Source organism: Moschus berezovskii, chromosome 20, assembly GCF_049115385.1.
Source record: "Moschus berezovskii isolate FMDL1 chromosome 20, NW_MosBer_1.0, whole genome shotgun sequence".
NCBI classification, from domain to species: Eukaryota; Metazoa; Chordata; class Mammalia; order Artiodactyla; family Moschidae; genus Moschus; species Moschus berezovskii.
In genome coordinates, this window is record NC_142479.1 from 55,889,346 (window position 1) to 55,906,784 (window position 17,439).

The window sequence follows — 17,439 nt, forward strand, 5'->3', positions numbered from 1 at the left end:
CTGGTTGTCATGGCGACGGTGCGGATGGCCTGGGCCCTGTGGGCAGCGCCTGCGGGCGGGAAACTCCGGGGCCCCCGAGGCACCGGGAGCGCCCGGAGGCTGAGCTGCGGCGCGCGGCGGCAGGCGACCAGGAGTACCAGCCCGGGACGCCGGCTCAGCACGGCTTGGGGGCCGGCCCAGCTAGCCCAAGAGGAGGCCGAGGGAGCCAAGGACGACGTCCATCCGTCTGCAGCGGAGGAGCCGTTGTGGACGCCGCCCCCCGTGCTCCCGGTGCCCCCCGATTCCCCGGGGCCCCCCGCCGGCCGCTCGCTGCTGCAGCGAGACATCCAGACCTTCCTGAACCAGTGCGGGGCCAGTCCCGGGGAGGCGCGCCACTGGCTCACGCAGTTCCAGGCCTGCCATCACTCCGCCGACAGGCCCTTCGCCGTCATCGAGGTAAGCCGAGCCCGGCGTCGGGCTGGGTCACAGACCGGGGGTGGGGGCTGTGTGCCGATGTGTCGCCGAACCTGGCAGGACGGGCTGTCAATTGGGGAGGGGAACCAGGAAGGGGATCAACGGAGCCCTAACCAGTGCCCGGGACTGGGAGAGGCCGCGGCCCTCGAAAAGCCTGGCTTCCAGCCCGGTTGAGGAGTCTGGGGTCTCCAGCTCGTGGAATATGATGCGCCAGAGTAGTCCTCCCACCCTGGGCACAGTTAGGGGTTCAGTTGGCCATTGAGGAACCTGGAGAGAAGCTGCCTGTGTCACCCCTCCCCCTAAGGTGTCCTAGAGTCCAAGGTCGCAGGGAGGAGCCGAGCGAGGAACGCTAGTGTGAGATAAGAGAATGATGGCAAGACCCAGCGGGGCAAAGGGCAGAGCAGGTGGGCGCAGGTGACCAGAAATGGGGTCTGATAACTCCTGGACAGGATGGGGACTCCCCCCAGAGGGGACCCTGAGGACCAGGCTGGAGGAACGAGTGGGTGAGGAAGGAGTCAGGGTGGGCGTCGTGCCCCCTGAACGCCCAGGCCTCCGCAGGTGGAAGAGGAGGTGGTCAAGTGCAAGAAGGCCGTATCCAGTCTGGCCTTCGCCCTGGCCTTCCTGCAGCGCATGGACATGAAGCCGTTGGTGGTCTTGGGGCTGCCTGCTCCCACGGCGCCCTCGGGCTGTCTTTCCTTCTGGGAGGCCAAGGCACAGCTCGCCCAGAGATGCAAGGTGTTGGTGGACGCCCTGCGGCACAATGCGGCTGCCGCCGTGCCTTTTTTTGGCGGCGGGTCTGTGCTGAGCGCTGCTGAGCCAGCCCCTCACGCCAGGTGAGTGCCGACCCTGCCTGTCCCGGCGTCCTCGGATCACGCCGCTCCGCCCGCGCAGCCCCAGGCCTGCGGGGCCCGGAGGCGATCTCCTTGAGCCCCGCGTCTGGCCCACAGCTACGGTGGCATCGTCTCCGTGGAGACCGATCTGCTCCAGTGGTGCCTGGAGTCCGGAAGCATCCCCATCCTGTGTCCCATTGGGGAGACCGCTGCGCGCCGCTCGGTGCTCCTGGACTCGCTGGAGGTGACCGCGTCTCTGGCTAAGGCGCTGCGGCCCACCAAAATCATCTTCCTCAACACCACAGGCGGCCTGCAGGACGGCAGTCACAAGGTATGTCTCTTCCTTTCGGGCTCCAGTCCCCGCGCCTCCGCTGAGCGTCTCTCTTGCGGCCCCTTCTCGCCTCCCTTATGGGCCCCAGAGTCAGTCTCTGAGTGTCAGGGAGGGATTCAGCCAACGGTGTTCAGATCTGAGTCCTCTCTGGTGGAGGACTCCGGGAGGAAGTAAGGGAAAGGGGGTTAAGAGGAGAGGTCCTTAGGGCGGGGTTGCAGTCCTGGTGCGGCTGCAGGTCGGAGGCTCACCCCCTAGTCCCGGACACAGGTCCTGAGTAACGTGAACCTGCCCGCCGACCTGGATGTGGTGACCAGTGCAGACTGGGTGAGCACTAAAGAACGCCAGCAGATTCGGCTCATCGTGGACGTACTCAGTCGCCTGCCCCATCACTCCTCCGCCGTCATCACCGCCGCCAGCATGTTGCTCACGGAGCTCTTCAGCAACAAGGGTGAGGGCGAGGGCAGGGGCGCCCCGGGGTTTGGAGGGGGGCGGCAGGAGAAGCCACAGTAAAGGCTTCCTGCCCTTGCCAAACCTGGGGGAGGTTTGCAAGGAGGTGGACCGGCCTGGGCTGAAACGGGTGGAACTAGGCAGGCGGGCGGGACTTGGCTGGGTGGAAGGAACCACAGACTCAGAGGACCCAAGCGGAATGGGTAGCTCAACTGGTAAAGAATCCGCCTTCAAGGCAGACCTCGGTTCGATTCCTGGATCGGGAAGATACCCCGCAGAAGGGATAGGCTACCCACTCCAATATTCTTGGGCTTCCCTGGTGGCTCAGACGGTAAAAAAAAATCCGCCTGCAAGGCAGGAGACCCCGGTTCGATTCCTGGATCGGGAAGATACCCCGCAGAAGGGATAAGCTATCCACTCCAATATTCTTGGGCTTCCCTGGTGGCTCAGACGGTAAAGAATTCGCCCACAATGCGGGAGACCTGGTTTCGGAAGATCCCCTGGAGAGGGCATGGCAACCCATTCCAGTATTCTTGCCTGGAGAATCCTCATGGACAGAGGAGCCTGGCGGGCTATATCCAAGGGGTCGCAAAGAGTCCGACAGGACTAAGCGACTAAGTACACACACAGCACAGGAAAGGTGGGCGGGGCCAGGAGCCGGGGCGGGGCGGGGGCAGGGATGGGCGGGACTAGGGGAAGTAGGTGGAACCACAGGTAAGGCGGGTAACTCCAGGGACAAACTGCCTAGGAAAAGCATCTCCCTGAGTGAAAAGCACAGACGAATCTATGCAGACCATAGAAAGCATCTCATTGTGGAGAGCTCCCAAAGAAGGTAATTGTCCCACCAGCCACCTTCCTATCTGGAACCTCCACCAGGCTGCGCAAACGTAGGAGTGGAGGGGACCTGGATCTCGGGCTGAGCGAACCGCTCCTCTTTCATCCCACCCCCAGGTTCGGGGACGCTGTTCAAGACCGGCGAGCGGACGCTGCGAGTACGCTGCCTGGACAGCCTGGACCAGGGCCGCCTCGTGAACCTGGTCAACGCCAGCTTTGGCAAAAAGCTCCGGGACGACTACTTGGCCTCGTTGCGCCCGAGGCTGCACTCTGTCTACTTCTCTGAGGGGTGAGCCTGAGGCCCCAGAGGGCAGGGGCCACGGGACAAGCCAGAGAGCTTTGGGTCAAGAAGAGGTCCCAGCCTGCCTCTCCCCCGCTGCGCCAGGTACAACGCGGCCGCCATTCTGACCACGGAGCCGGTACTGGGGGGGACCCCGTATCTGGACAAGTTTGTGGTGAGCTCCAGCCGCCAGGGCCAAGGCTCTGGCCAGATGCTGTGGGCGTGCCTGCGGCGGGACATGAAGACGCTTTTCTGGCGCTCCCGGGTCACCAACCCCATCAATCCCTGGTAGGTTCTGCCCTTCCTGACCCCTCTCCAGCTCTCACCAGGCATGCCGGGGATCCACCAGCCTGGAAGGCTGGGCTTCCCCTTCTTTCATTAGCCACCCTTCCCCCATGAGAGATGGACAGCACATCAGTGTGGCCCCACATCCCCCAGGGAGCAGACCACACATGAAGCCTGAGAGTTCGCTAGAGGCAGAGCACACTTAACTCTGCTTTGCCTGTTAAGGTCGCTGCCTTGAAGACAGTCTGCACCGGGGACACAGCCTGCCTGTCCCAGGGTCTGGAGAAATTCAGCCCCTTACCGTTTTAATCCAGGCCCAGTTGCCAAGCTCTGACCCCACTGCATCTCCAGTGGGACACCCCCTCCTCTCTTTCCTTCTGCAGTTATCCCCTCATTCCCCTACTACTCTGCTCTGTGGGCACCAAGAACAAAACAAGAACTCCTCCCCGGGCTGCACAGCCAAGGCAGTGTGGAGAGAGGAAAAGGCAGCCTCACTCTAACCCTCCTAGCTGTGTGACTCTGGCTAGCTAGCTAACTTCTCTGAGCCTTAGCTGCTCCTCTGTGAAAATAGCGTAACACCAGGCTATTGGCTGGTGCTATGAGAATAAAATCCTCAGGTTCTAGCAGAGTGTTCAGCACATACATGCATACCCCAGAGATATTACCAGTTTGGTTCCAGACCTCCACTATAAAGTGAATATTGCAATGAAGCAAATCACATGAATTTTTTGGTTTCCTGGTATATATGAATGTTTAGACTATATTGTAGCCTGTTAAGTGTGAAATAGCATTATGTTTAAAAAAAAAACAATGTACATACCTCAAATTTAAAATAGTTTTATTGCTAAAAACTGCTAACCATCACTTGAGCTTTCAGTGAGCAGTCATCTTTTTGCTGGTGGAGGGTTTGAAATATTTCAAGAAATACCAAAATGCAACAGAGACATGAAGTGAGCAAACGTCCATTGGAAAAAATGACACTGATAGACTTGCTCCACATAGGGTTTCTGCAAACCTTCATTTGTAAAAAAACACAGTATCTGCAAAGCACAATGTGCTAAATTGCTTCAGTCATGTCTGACTGTTTGCAACCCTATGGATGGTAGCCTGTCAGACTCCTCTGTCCTTAGGATTCTCCAGGCAAGAATACTGGAGTGGGTTGCCATATCCTCCTCCAGGGAATCCTCCAGACCCTGGGATTGAACCCAGGTCTCTTATGTCTCCTGCACTGGCAGGCAGGTTCTTTACCATTAGCTCCACCTTAGTGAAACACAAAACGTGGTATGCCGGTAGTGGGTTCTCAATAAATGAACCAGTGAGTAGTGAGCCCTGGCCTTGCCTAAAACCAATCTCCCACCCCCACCAGGTACTTCAAACACAGCGATGGCAGCTTCTCCAACAAGCAGTGGATCTTCTTCTGGTTTGGCCTGGCCGATATTCGGGACTCTTATGAGCTGGTCAACCATGCCAAGGGGCTACCAGACTCCTTCTGCAAGCCAGCTTCTGACCCAGGCAGCTGACCCTCTCTACCAGCCCTTCAGGCCCTGGGACAGCCAGTGTGGACTAAAGGCCATGCCTGCTGGAGGAGACCCAAAGCAGCCACAGGCCAGACCAGACATGCTGGCTTAGTGAACTGCAGAGGAAGCAGCAGCAGCCGTTACTCTATCCTGCCCAGAGAAGGGCACCAAAGGGAGGACAAGCACGGGAAGGAAAAGGGCCTGCCCAAGACCCCCTACTTCCTCCAAAGCCACAACCAGATGGCCCTGAATTTTCAGTCTAGGAATTTGAAGGGAGGAGAGCTTGCCTTTAAAGGCTCTACTCAAGGCTGAGGGTGGGCCAGTGTCTTTGACCACTGTGCTGTTTTGAGGCTTCCTTGCCCAAAATATCAGCCACATCTGCCTTATATTCCACCATTCAATTCCTTCGGGTCTTGCAACTTCTCAGGAGGCCTTGATTAAAATGCAAGTACTTGTCTGAAAGTCAGCTCACACTTGAAAGGAAATTAGCATTGACCCTCTGGGAGCAACATCTTGAGGGCTGGGGAACCAGGGGACTCCTCAAGGGAAGAGAGGACCTAACCGAGGCCGAGGCCCTGAGACGAATGCTGCCACCACCTCCCTCAGTCAACTGTCAGCAGCCCCCAGAGGGGCTCCCCTACCCCTTAGTTAGGAAACATCTTCCATTCCACAAACTGGACTGACAGCAGCCCCATCTCCCTTGCCAGGCAGGGCTCAGAGCCAAGCCCAGACTCGGAGGTCTTCCCCTCAGCCCCGCCTGGAGGTTGTGTCTCCATCTTTGTAGGAGCGGGACATCTCAGACAGGCGAAAGTCCAAAGCCTGAGGTTGCATTCGACATTTCTGACCCCTACAATGTGCCAGGCTCCATACTGGCTGCTGAGGCTACTTTCTGTCAGGAGGCGTGTGGATGTGTAGGGAGGGACCAGGGCTGTTGAGAGACCAACCCCCCAGAGCAGCCTGTCTTCCCTGAGGAGAGGGGTGGCGTCGAGTACACAACTGGGTGTGGGCTGTAGACAGACCTGGCCTGGAATTCAGTTCTGCGGCTTCAGGCTAGCAGCTCAACCTTCTCTGAGCCTCCAATTCCCATCTGTGAAATGAAAATTCCTTGGCCTCAGAGTGGACCCTTAATCAGTCCTCTCCCTCTGCCCTCTCTGAAAAGAGCTGGCACCAAATGGGGAGGAAAAGACAAGCCACGAGAGGGACTGAGTGAAAGGTCAAAGCGTGTGCTGCAGGCAGCGCCTGCAGACTTGAAAGGAGAGCCCAAGGGCAGTGGGGACTCTCGGGACAGGGGCAAGGTCATGGGCAGGGCAAGGTGGGGCTTACCTGGGTACGGGCTTTCAAGAAACCCAAGATCAATCCCAGCCAATGGCAAAGTGCCCCGTGGGGAGAACAGAGAAGCAAAGTCAAATGTCTATATAAAATGTTTAATTTTGGAGGACTGTGTGGTCTGGTGTTTGGGAGGGCACTCACCCACAGCAGGCCAACCACGGAGCTGGAAACAGAAGGCCAGAGGCAGGCAGCTAGCCACTGCCTGCCCCACCCCTGCACACTTCAGAGTAGACTGGGGCCTGCTCTGCCCTCAAGGTAGGTGACAGCTAGTGCTGTGTCTGCTCCTGGCACACGCTGAGAGTCCACGACTTCCGTAGTGCCCAGCCCCTCTACTCCACCTGGGCCTGATCCATGTGTCAATACACACACTTGGTCTCAGTCTCAGAAAAGCACTGCAGAGCCTAGCTGCATCTGCCAGGCTCAAAGAGGGATCTTTCACACTGGCTCACTTCCGGTTCTTGGTCTTCCTCCCTCTGTCTCCCACTCTCAGTGTCCCCCGCCCTCACCCCCTGCCCCCATAGCCCTGCCTTACTCCGTTTCCTGGGACAGGAGACCCAGGAAAACAGCTGGCCTCAGCTCTCCTCAGAACAAACAGGAAAAAGAAACCCGTAGGGCAGAGTCATCAGGGCTCCCACCCCACCAAGACCTGAGCCCAGAACTGGGGAAGAGACCTGCCTCTTGCCAACATACACACACACACATGCACATAACGCAAAGGATCAAACAAACAGACCAAAAAGCATAAATAAACATAACTGGGCCAGCAAGGAGGAATGGACGGTGGCCTTCAGTGGCTCCCTGCACCCATTCTCAGACTCCCGCTGCGCAACTCAGCCGTCAGTGGCCAGGATGACAGCGGCCCCGAAGATGCCCACACTCTCTCCAAGGAGCTTCATCTGGTTCCAGAACTCAACGCGTCGCGTGCTATGCCAGTAGGCCACATTGCCGTCAATGAGCAGCATGACCGGGGGCAGCAGGACAGCCAAGATCTGGGCAGCCAGGGTCACGTAGTAGCCCGACAGGAAGGCCAGGGCCAGGACGCCATAGAGCACGAAGAAGAGCTGGACCATCAGCTCCCCACCTGGGAGATGGTTCAGATACGCCAGCCGGTCCTCCTTGCTGTGCTGCAGTGAGTAGGCCTAGAGACACACCGTCCTCTGAGGCTCTGAATAGGCTGAGAAGCCTATTCTGGGAAGGCCACCCCTGAGATGCAAGCCAGCCCCTACCAAGTGGGCTTTGGACTCCCCTCTCAGACTTGGGGCTTTCTGAAAGGAAGGCCTGTGTCTCCCCTGGGACGAGGGAGCTCCATGAGGTCAGGGTCTCTGTCTCTCCTGACCCTGGGGGCTCAGAAGGAGAGAGGGTCCACAGTCAGGCTGGGGCTCTCACCTCTGAATACAGAGCTCTGCACATGGGAGATGGTGCTCGTATCTAAGATGAAGCTAAGTGACTGGGGCCCGCTGACATTCCTTTCCACGTTGGCCCCACTCCCAGCACCAGGGAGGATGTAACTGGCTCCACCAGGCAGCCACATCAGCTCTCAGTGGCAGAGCCCCAGGTGGGACCTGAACTCTACCAAACCTCTTCTTTGTCCCCTCTCTCAGTGTTCTTTGTCCCCTCTCTGGTGAAGCCATGAGAGGCCTAGTCCCTCTTGTCCTCCTGGCTCTCAGGCTTGGGACTGAATGGCCAATCCACCCTCTTCTCTCCCTGGTGGCAATAATGTTGGAAAGGGACTCTCAGCCAGGTCTCAAGCACTTGAAAGGCTCCCAAGGCCCAGAAGCTGGAGGGGGCAACTGCTGGGAGTCAAGCCCTCAGGACCTACATGCAAGCCTTGTTCTCTCCACCTCCCTGGGTTCTGCCAGGCACCAGGCATTGGTTCACAGCTCACTCCCAGTAAAGCACCTCCAGTCGACAATCCCCCAACCTACCACACAGACGAGGTAGATGCCCAGGAAGACCTGGCCGGTGGACTGGAGGGAACGGCTGCGGGGTTTCCGACGGTACAGCTCCCCAGCACCGCTGGCCAGCACAAGAAAGCCACCGATGATAGCAACTGTGCGTGAGTACATACGGACCTAGGCCAAGGCGAGGGGACCCCGATCAGAAACTGAAGCCACTGCACTTCTCCTGGCTGCCCGCAGCGCAGACCTGCCCATCTCTACACATCCCAGTCCATCTGATGAACCCTCTTACCATTACCAGTGGGCAGGTAGAGCAAAGAAAGATAATTTTATCAGAAGTGGAAATTGAGGCCCAGAGGGGTTCATAAACTTGTCCAAGGTCCTACAGAAAGTGGCAGAACCCAGATACCAAGCGTTGCCCCCTCCCCATCCCCAGGTCTGCACATTCAAAGTTCAATATTCTTTCTGCCATAGGGTATATACTCTGTTCCCCAAACTAACCAATGATCTCACTGCCCAGTAGCTATTCTCACACCTGCCTCCCCTAATTGACTGCCAGTCTATTCCTTAGGGGTAATGCCTTGGTCCAGGCTCATCTCCAAGCCTGGAGTGCCTGGCACAGGTCCTGGAATCGACAAGATTAAATACTGCCCTCGGATTAGATAAATTTCATAAAATCTGATGGGTGGACTAGGTACTCTCTAAGGTTCCTTTCTCCCTGGTTCTGATAACTGAACTAATGGTGCAGAGTTCTGGAAACCAGGTGATCTGGGTTCTGGTCCCACCTGTAATGCTAACTGTGGTGTAATTTTGGGAAAGTCTCTTTCCCATCTCTGGACCTCAATTTCTGCACTCTGAGGGGGAGGTTTGCTGGTCTCTAAGGTCCTTCCATTCTTGCGGTCTGTAATAACAGCTGCAAACCAAGGGGTTCAACCTTCCCAGGCTTCGCGCTGTGCTCCTGGCTAGTTAGTATCAGGCAATGTCCAGCTGTCCCAGGAACCGGCTGCCCCGGCACTACAGCCAAGTCCCACCTAGGGGCGAGGTGCTCACCTTCAGCCAGTCCCCGTAGTGGACGTAGCCCCCGACGTAGGCGGCATAGGTGCTAATGGCAAGCTGGAGTGCGGCCCCCAGCGCGAACCAGCGCCGCTTCACTCCAAAGGACATGAAGCTAGCGCACAGCACGGCCGCCCCCATGTCGAAGTACAGGTAGGGTACTGGGATGTCGGGCTTCCTGCGAGTAGGGAAGGGGGAAGGAACGAGGATAGAGTGAAGCACGGGATGAAGCAGGAAGAAGAGTCTTGAGACCCCTCGGGTTCCCGCAAGCTCCATTGCTTCTCCAAACCTGAGCGCCCTCTCATGGCTAGGACCCCCGCACTGAGCTCCATACCCACCATGCTCCGGACCAGAGTCCCTAACAAGTCCGAGGTCCCAGTTCCTCCCAGTGCAAGGGTCCCAACTTCCAGGCCACAACTTCTTCCCCACCTCACCGCACCCCCGTTCCTGGGACGGGCCGGACCGCCCCCACCACATTCGGCGACCGCACGGACCCGCTCACCGGCGCGCCTCGGCCCTCTCAGCATACAGCATGAGCTGGCTGAAGCAGCCCCAGAAGGGGCAGCGTGTGAGCAACACAGAACCCAACTGCATGATCAGCTGCAACATCCACCGTCGCGAACCCATCTTCGACGCCATCTTGAGGAAGGGCAGTCCGCCGCAGCCTCACCCGGCGGCCGGGGAGGCCGGCGCGAGGATGCGACGCGCAACTTCCGGGCCTCGCGGGTTTTTCTTCCCCCCGCTTCCGTCGGGAAACAAAGCTCTCACTCTCTAGTTCTGGACTGAAGAAAGTATTGTAGCTGCAGGGTTCCGTTATTCTTTCTGCCCAAGGAGGCTCAAGGGTCCTTTCTTATAGCTGCAAAATTGAAAACTAGAGTACAGGAAGGAATAGTAAGCGAAATAGCCTTTGAATACAGCTAAACCTGGGCTCCAACTCTAACTCACCTCTGTGACTTTCAACATATCTCCTATACTTCCCAAATTCATCTGGGAAACTGGAATGACATCGACGTCACAGGGTTGTGAAGTTTAAATGTTGACAGTGTTGGTCCTAGCACATAGTAGGGGTTCGGTGAATGGTGTACAGCACACACACACACGAAATCCCTCTGCTTCTGTTTTAAGCTTAGGGTAAGAGGGTCTCCTCGGAGCCACTTGTAGAGAACTTTAGTCTTGGGTTGCCTTTCTTCTGTCTCCTGAGAGGAGAGAGACCTGATGAGCACACGTGGGTCATCCCAAGCAGTCCATTTCTCCAGCTCCAGTGCTCCGACTCCAGCCCAAGCTACCACTTGCTGTCAGTTTGGCTGCATCAGGCTTCCGACTGGTCTCCCCTTTTTCTTTGGCCTCGTTTGCTCTCAGATCCTCTGCTTTGTTCTCATAACCATCAGGCCCCTCTCCCTCGACTCACTTAGTACATTAACGACTGTGTATTTGAGATTTGTCTATTGATGACTAGATTAACACTAGATTGTGAGCTCCATGAGGGCAAGGACAATGTCTGGTTTCTGCCTATTATATCAACAGGGCCAGGTAGACGGGATGCATTCAGGAAATGTGTGCCAAAAAGATAAGTAAATGAACAAAACGTGTTACCACTATGTCATGTCTCAGTAACTGTTGAATAAATGAGCAAAAGTTCGAGGTGCTCTGGGATTGTCACCACACAGCCACCCCCACCTATCTTCCTGCACCCCCTCTACCACCCTGCGACATACAAATTCATCTTCTAATACTGAATACTCTATAAGCACTTTTGTAAGGTCCTTTAATTCAGGAGGTGTGTTCCCATTTCCCTGGGGAAGGGAGAGGGAGCTTATGTTCAAGTAGCATTTCTGAAGATAGGAATTTAAAATTCCCAATCAGCCAGTGAAAGCTGAACAACAAAACACTTTTCACATCTAATTTTTTTTACAAAGTCACTATGATTAAAGTCTGGGTGTATCAGAAAGAATGTGAGAAAGGGATATATCCAGGCAAAAAACTAGGATATGAGATTGTGTGATTACTGGGGTGAGGAGGTGAGGGTGAGGGTGGGAAAACTCCAGTCAAAGGGAATGAGAAAAACAATGGGTTAAAGGTTATTTTGCCTACCCTTCCTACCCCCTACCACCACATGAGGCAAGTTTTTTACCAAAATACAGGCACACATGCACACACACACACAATACAGGCACATACTACAGTATCAACTTTCCAACTGTTTTTCCAATCTCCTCACCTATCCCCAATTCAAATGGGACAAAATGCACAGCCATCAGGAAGGAGCAAAAGTGCTGAGAACTAGGATCAGTGTATGTCCTCAAAATAGTTCTAGAAGCCTGCCTGGCTTGTGACCATGGGAACAATACCCTTACCCATCCTACCTCCATCAAACTTTAGCAACCAGCTTCTGATCAAGTCCCCAGCAGCAGAGGCCAGGAAAATGTATAAGCAAGAGAAAGGAGAGTAAGATGAATGCCTTCCTTATAGGGCTTCCCTGGTGGCTCAGATGGTTAAGAATCTGCCTGCAATGCAGGAGGCCCGGGTTCAATCCTTGGGTCAGGAAGATCCCCTGGAGAAGGGAATGGCAACCCACTCCAGTATTCTTGCCTGGAGCATACCATGGATAGAGGAACCTGGTGGGCTACAGTCCACAGGGTTGCAGGGGTTGCAGAGTCAGACATGACTGAGCGATTTTGACTGTACCCATCCTACCCCAGTTCCCTCTGGTCTTTCTACCTTTTAGTTCCCTCTTCCCCAAAGAGGTGTTGAGGACTAGGGGCCAGACTGCTCTTCCCAGGGCTGAGAAAGATGAGAGCATTGTGCTAGATCAGGGGGAAATAGGTGAGGGAGGAGTAGTCGGTCCTAGGCCCTGAGAGTTGAACACAGCCATCTCTCTCCCCTCCCACCACTCCTCCCACCCTGCCTGGGCAGACAACTGAGCCCCAAAGACCTCTAAGGACCATCCCTTTTCCTTTCTCACAGCTCCATCTTCTCTCCCTCCCCCAGCTGCCTCTCGAGGGCTCCCCTGTTCTCTGGTTCCCCCGAGGCCTCGCCTACACTTGCACTCAACCATAACCACGGTCACAGCCACAGTCACCAGCCCAGCTGGGAATCCACACTGCTCAGCACCACCCCACCAGCTGCCCAGGGCCACAAGTCAAGTAACCCAGGCTGCTACACACAAGCGCCACAGGTCATCCAGGTTCCCAACGGCCTGTTGCAGGCCACAGTCACATACCCAGGCGTTTGAGGCAGCAGCAGCATCATGCCTGCTGTCCAGATGCCCGTCATGTCTTGAACCTGACATGCTGCAGTCGGTTGCCTACAACAGAGAGGAGGCCCAGTGCTCATGGGGCTACAGAGGCCTCGGCCTCCAGCTGACTGATGTCAGTCCCAGCCAGGGAGCACTTCCAGGCTGGCATGGGGGCCAGGGCTGCACCCCTGACTTGCTGTGCTGGTTCCCAGGCAGCTCTGCCAGCACAGGTGGAAGAGGCCCCCGACCCCAGCAGTGCCCAGCGCAGCCAGGCTGTGGCTCAGGTCTGGCTGCCCCAGGTTCCCAGGCTGGCAAGCAGGTTGTGAGAGGTCTAGACAGGGTAGAGAGCATGGGATGATGGAAAAGTCTGGGCGCGGGGGGGGCCAGCTGGTGTGGCTGAAATACAGCTGCTCCAGGACACCTAGGCCCCCCAGGGCTCCACCAGCCAAGTCCCACAGGACACTGGGAGACAGCAGCAGCACCCGCAGTCCACACAGGCCCTGGAAGGAGCCACCTGCCAAGTGGCCGAGACCACTGTGGCTCAGCTCTGAGAGCTAAACTGTCAGGGAACCTGGAAAGGGTCTAAGCAGGTGGAGGCCTCCACAGCCCACACAATGCCCAAAGCTGGGCAGTTTCATGGTGCTGGCCACCTGCCGCTAGACCCCAAGCAAAGCTGATGCCCCATTGTGGCCGTGGCCACATCTGCTCCACCCTTGCCCCATGACAGGATGGAGGATGGCACCAGGCAGTCATGGATGCTGAGAGCTTGTGTTACTCTCCTCCATCCAAGATATTGGGAAGCGTGGTGATGCTAGGAGAGAAAAATAAATGCAAACACGACTCAGACCTCACCATATGCCAGGTTCCCAATGTGGTCTCAAGGACACCTTCCCTCCATCTCTCAAGATCTTACCTGCTTACCTAGCAGGTAATAGTTAGGTAAATAGCAAAAGCTATTTCAGCCTGAGATCCCAGCCTCCTGACCCTCCCTCCCATCCCCAGCCACCCCATTCATCCTATTATTCCTACTAGGATGAAAGGCAATCAGGGCAATCACCTTTTTAATTCTCTAGACCTTTTTTACTCCTACTCCACACTCCACCTCACTTATGTCCCACACAATCACAGAAACTCCCCCTCCTCCTGCAAAAAGCTTCAACTGGATCTTGGCCTAATCTGACCACCGAGGTCAAGACTTCCAGCAGAACCCCTGTGTACTCAACCTCTATTCCTGGCACTATACTTGCTGAGTGCAGCAGCAGCTCAGGAATGGAAGAGGAATCTCAGCTCTAGTTATCTGCCTGCCTGGCCTCCTGCCAAGCCCCACCGCCCAAAGCAGGAGCAATCAGCTCTCAGGAAGCCATCATCGTGAGGGTGGGGATAGGGAACAGCTTGAGGAAGTCTCCAAGCCCTTTTGGCCTTCTATCCAGGGGAGCAGGACCCTACCCTGCTTTTCTAAGAGCAGGTGTTCCCCCTTCCACCTCCTTCTCTTCTGGAGCCCCAGGGCCTCCTCTATTTCTTGTCAACCATGGCAAATGGGAGAAGCCTTGGAGCCCTCCCTCAAGTCATAAAGCAGACAGGTGTCTCTTTTTTTCATTCCTACTTCCTGCCTAAGACAACTGGATACAAAGGAGGGGAATGTTCTCTCTTGTTCTCACTAGGCCAAAGGTCAAAGTACTCCTCTCTGGCCCTCAAGGAGTGCCCAGCCTTTCCTTCTGAAACAGGGGGCTGGGTTCAAGGTACCCAGTGCTTCTGCCTTGCCTTGGGAGGCCAAACATTTACTTTCTTTCGAGGTTCCTGAGTGTGCTCAGGAGCTCCACCCAGCAAGCTCTTTAAGAGAATAATAATGGCCATATGGAAGAAATGGTTACCAAGGGCCAAGCAGCTCATTAGAGGCTTCATTTAATCCTCAACTGAGACACTCATTTCACAGATGAGAGAACTGATGCTTGGCAAGGTTAGGTAAGTTGCCAAGTCATACTGCTCATTAGTGGCAGAGGTGAAATCTGATGTGACTCAGGCCTGTCTGAATCTAGGCAAGCACCTAACCACTAAGCTACAGTGACCCAGAGTGAGCCATCATCCCTTGTGCCGTCCAAACACCCCCCCTAAGATGTCAAGGTCACAGGTCAATAGTACATATGATGCCCAGAATGGTAAGGGCAGCTGAGCCATCACCAACCTAGGATATTACTCTCAGCTTGTGGTTGATCAGACTTGAGCCCCTTTGATTTAATTCAAGTGATCTGGTTCAAGCAAATTTTGCCAGAAAAACTTGAGGAATCTTTGAAAAAACATTACAAACAGAAGGTTGCCAGAGACTAGAAGAGAATACAAGTATCAATTTTTAAGTCAGTAGAGTGTAACAACCATTAACAAAATTTAGAGGACTCATGAAAGTCTCACCAGTTACCTAAATATGATGGCCACGAGGCCCACATGAGTCCACTAAAAACAAGTTATACCCAAACAACTTTATCCCCCTTTTTGATAAGAGTTGTTAGATGGTTATCACAAACATCTGGATAATATTAAAGTCTCATGCTATCACTTTAGATAATATGAAAACACAGTTTATAAAAACTGGAACACAACCCTGGGATAGATAAGTTGCACACCAGATTGTAGCACCAAGATTTTTTAAAAGTTCTTAGAAGAGGCTGGAATAGTTGGCTGAAAAAGATTACTGCACTGAGAAAACAAGACAGCTCCCAGTCGTATCTGCCTGCTTGGCTGCTTCAATGCCCCTCACTCACGGGAATGAAGAGCAAGGACCAGAGTGCAGGAGACGGGAGCTCTTGCCTCAGTTCTAGAGCTGCTGCAGGGCGGACAAAAGGGTGTGGTACAGCTAGTACATGTTGCTTCTTAAAGTAATGAGCTCCCCACCAATGAAGGTGTTCAAGTAGGGGCAGCCAGGCAAGGATGCTGTAAGCGAGGATATTTAAACTGGGAGGCAGTTTAAATATCCATAGAAGCTCCAAGATCATGGTCATTTCTAAGTGCTAGGATACCTGTGCTGAGCTTCATATACCACACATGGGCCACTCCGAGAACTAGAAGCATGCTGTCTGCACACTGTTCACAGAGTGCCTTCTGGAGTTACATGGCTGCATACCCTTCCCAAAGCCAACGCATGCGACTGACAGCAAGACACTTTCATAAAGGCTAATCTGAACTAGAACTGAACTGTATTTGACACTAGCCATGCACCTGGCTTCCCTTGTGGCTCAGACAGTAAAGAGTCTGCCTGCAATGCGGGAGACCGGGTTCGATCCCTGGGTCGGGAAGATCCCCTGGAGAAGGGAATGGCAACCCACTCCAGTACCCCTGCCTGGAAAATCCCATGGATGGAGGAGCCTAGCGGGCTACAGTCCACGGGGTCTCAAAGAATCGGACAACTGAGCGACTTCACTTTCACTTATGCACCTGGAAGGGTCAAGGGGACACTACTACAATCACCCTCTCTTGCAAACATCCTCAGCTAACTCCTTGATAAACCTCCTATTCTGCTCATACCAAAGAATCCAGTTGTCTACACCAAGTCACACTCAGTACAACTCACCCAGTGGCCACGTGGTTACAGCATAACACATGAGCATGCACCTCTAAAGGCCACTCAGCAACTTACAGTATAATGCATGAGCATGCACCTCTAAAGGCCACTCAGCAACTTATGGGAGTTCCCTTGTGTGTTTACTGAGCCACCAGCTACATACTCTTTCACCCTCGTCTCCCTGCCAAATCCACAAACACACCTGCAATGGTACTGTCTTCTCCTTCCTTCCTGTTTATTATGGAGGAAGGGCCCCATTCAATCAGAGGCCAAAACCCCTACTGTGGCCATGGATCTCACCCACTTCTCAGCGTTCAGGATAAGGGCACAACTCCTAAATGTCTAGCTCGTCTGGTCCTATCCTCAACTCAAAGCTTGTTGCCCATTCACCATCTGTTCTTCAGCGTTTCATGGGTGAGACAAAATAACAAAGCAGAACCCCATTTTCCCACAAACCTCCACCTCTCCACTGTCCACCATTCACAGAGAAGTCATCCTTAGTTCCTCTTTCCCTGACCACCTTGTCCTCACATCCCATCCGTCAGCCAGTCCAGTCTTGCACTCACGTTTGTCACCATTCTCGCCTGAACCACTGCAATAGCCTCAGAGTGCCAAGTCTCTTTTTCTCCTTAAATTTAATCTTGGAATATAGTTGAAAGGAAGTCTACTTCCACTGTTGCCACTTAACATTAGCCTAAATCCCTGACAGCTTGAAACCCTTTAACAGCTCCCACTGTGTCAAGAACAAATTCCGCTCCCTTAGACAATGGCTTCAAGGCCCTGCAAAATCTGGCTCCTGCCAATTTCTCTGTCTTACTCACTAGGCTTCAGCTGCCTATAGTCTGCTGCTGCTGCTGCTAAGTCACTTCAGTCATGTCAGACTCTGTGTGACCCCTTAGACGGAAGCCCACCAGGCTCCCCCGTCCCTGGGATTCTCCAGGCAAGAACACTGGAGTGGGTTGCCATTTCCTTCTCCAATGTGTCAAAGTGAAAAGTGAAAGTGAAGTCACTCAGCTGACCCATAGCGACCCCACGGACTGCAGCCTACCAGGCTCCTCCATCCATGGGATTTTCTAGGCAAGAGTACTGGAGTGGCTTGCCATTGCCTTCTCCGTCCTATAGTCTAGCAGTTCCTAAACATTCCAAGGGCTTCCCGGGTGGCATAGTGGTTAAGAATCCACCTGGCAACGCAAGAGACACAGTTTCCATCCCTGGATCAGAAAGATTCCCTGGTGGAGGAAATGGCAAGCTGCTCCAGTATTCTTGTCTGGAAAATCCCACAGAGACGAGCCTGGAGGGCCACAGTCCATAGGATCGCAAATAGGATGCAACTGAGCACACACACACAAACATCCCAAATTCCCGTCAACCTCAACTGACAACCTCAACCTGCT

General features: G+C 54.6%; 2 protein-coding genes across 2 annotated transcripts; one reads left to right on the plus strand and one right to left on the minus strand.

Moving 5' to 3' along the window:
- The first annotated feature begins 9 nt into the window (after positions 1 to 9).
- On the plus strand, positions 10 to 4,980 carry NAGS (N-acetylglutamate synthase). Its single transcript, XM_055407995.2, has 7 exons — positions 10 to 435; positions 1,012 to 1,286; positions 1,401 to 1,614; positions 1,882 to 2,062; positions 3,013 to 3,184; positions 3,281 to 3,463; positions 4,827 to 4,980. Exons 1-7 carry the CDS (start codon positions 10 to 12, stop codon positions 4,978 to 4,980), a joined length of 1,605 nt encoding a protein of 534 aa, XP_055263970.1.
- A 1,407-nt stretch (positions 4,981 to 6,387) lies between these two features.
- TMEM101 (transmembrane protein 101) lies at positions 6,388 to 9,971 on the minus strand. Its single transcript, XM_055407996.2, has 4 exons — positions 9,760 to 9,971; positions 9,255 to 9,435; positions 8,232 to 8,378; positions 6,388 to 7,445 (listed from the first exon to the last, which is right to left on the minus strand). The coding sequence occupies exons 1-4, from the start codon at positions 9,894 to 9,896 to the stop codon at positions 7,137 to 7,139; spliced, it is 774 nt and encodes a 257-aa protein (XP_055263971.1). The 5' UTR covers positions 9,897 to 9,971; the 3' UTR covers positions 6,388 to 7,136.
- Between the last annotated feature and the right edge of the window lie 7,468 nt (positions 9,972 to 17,439).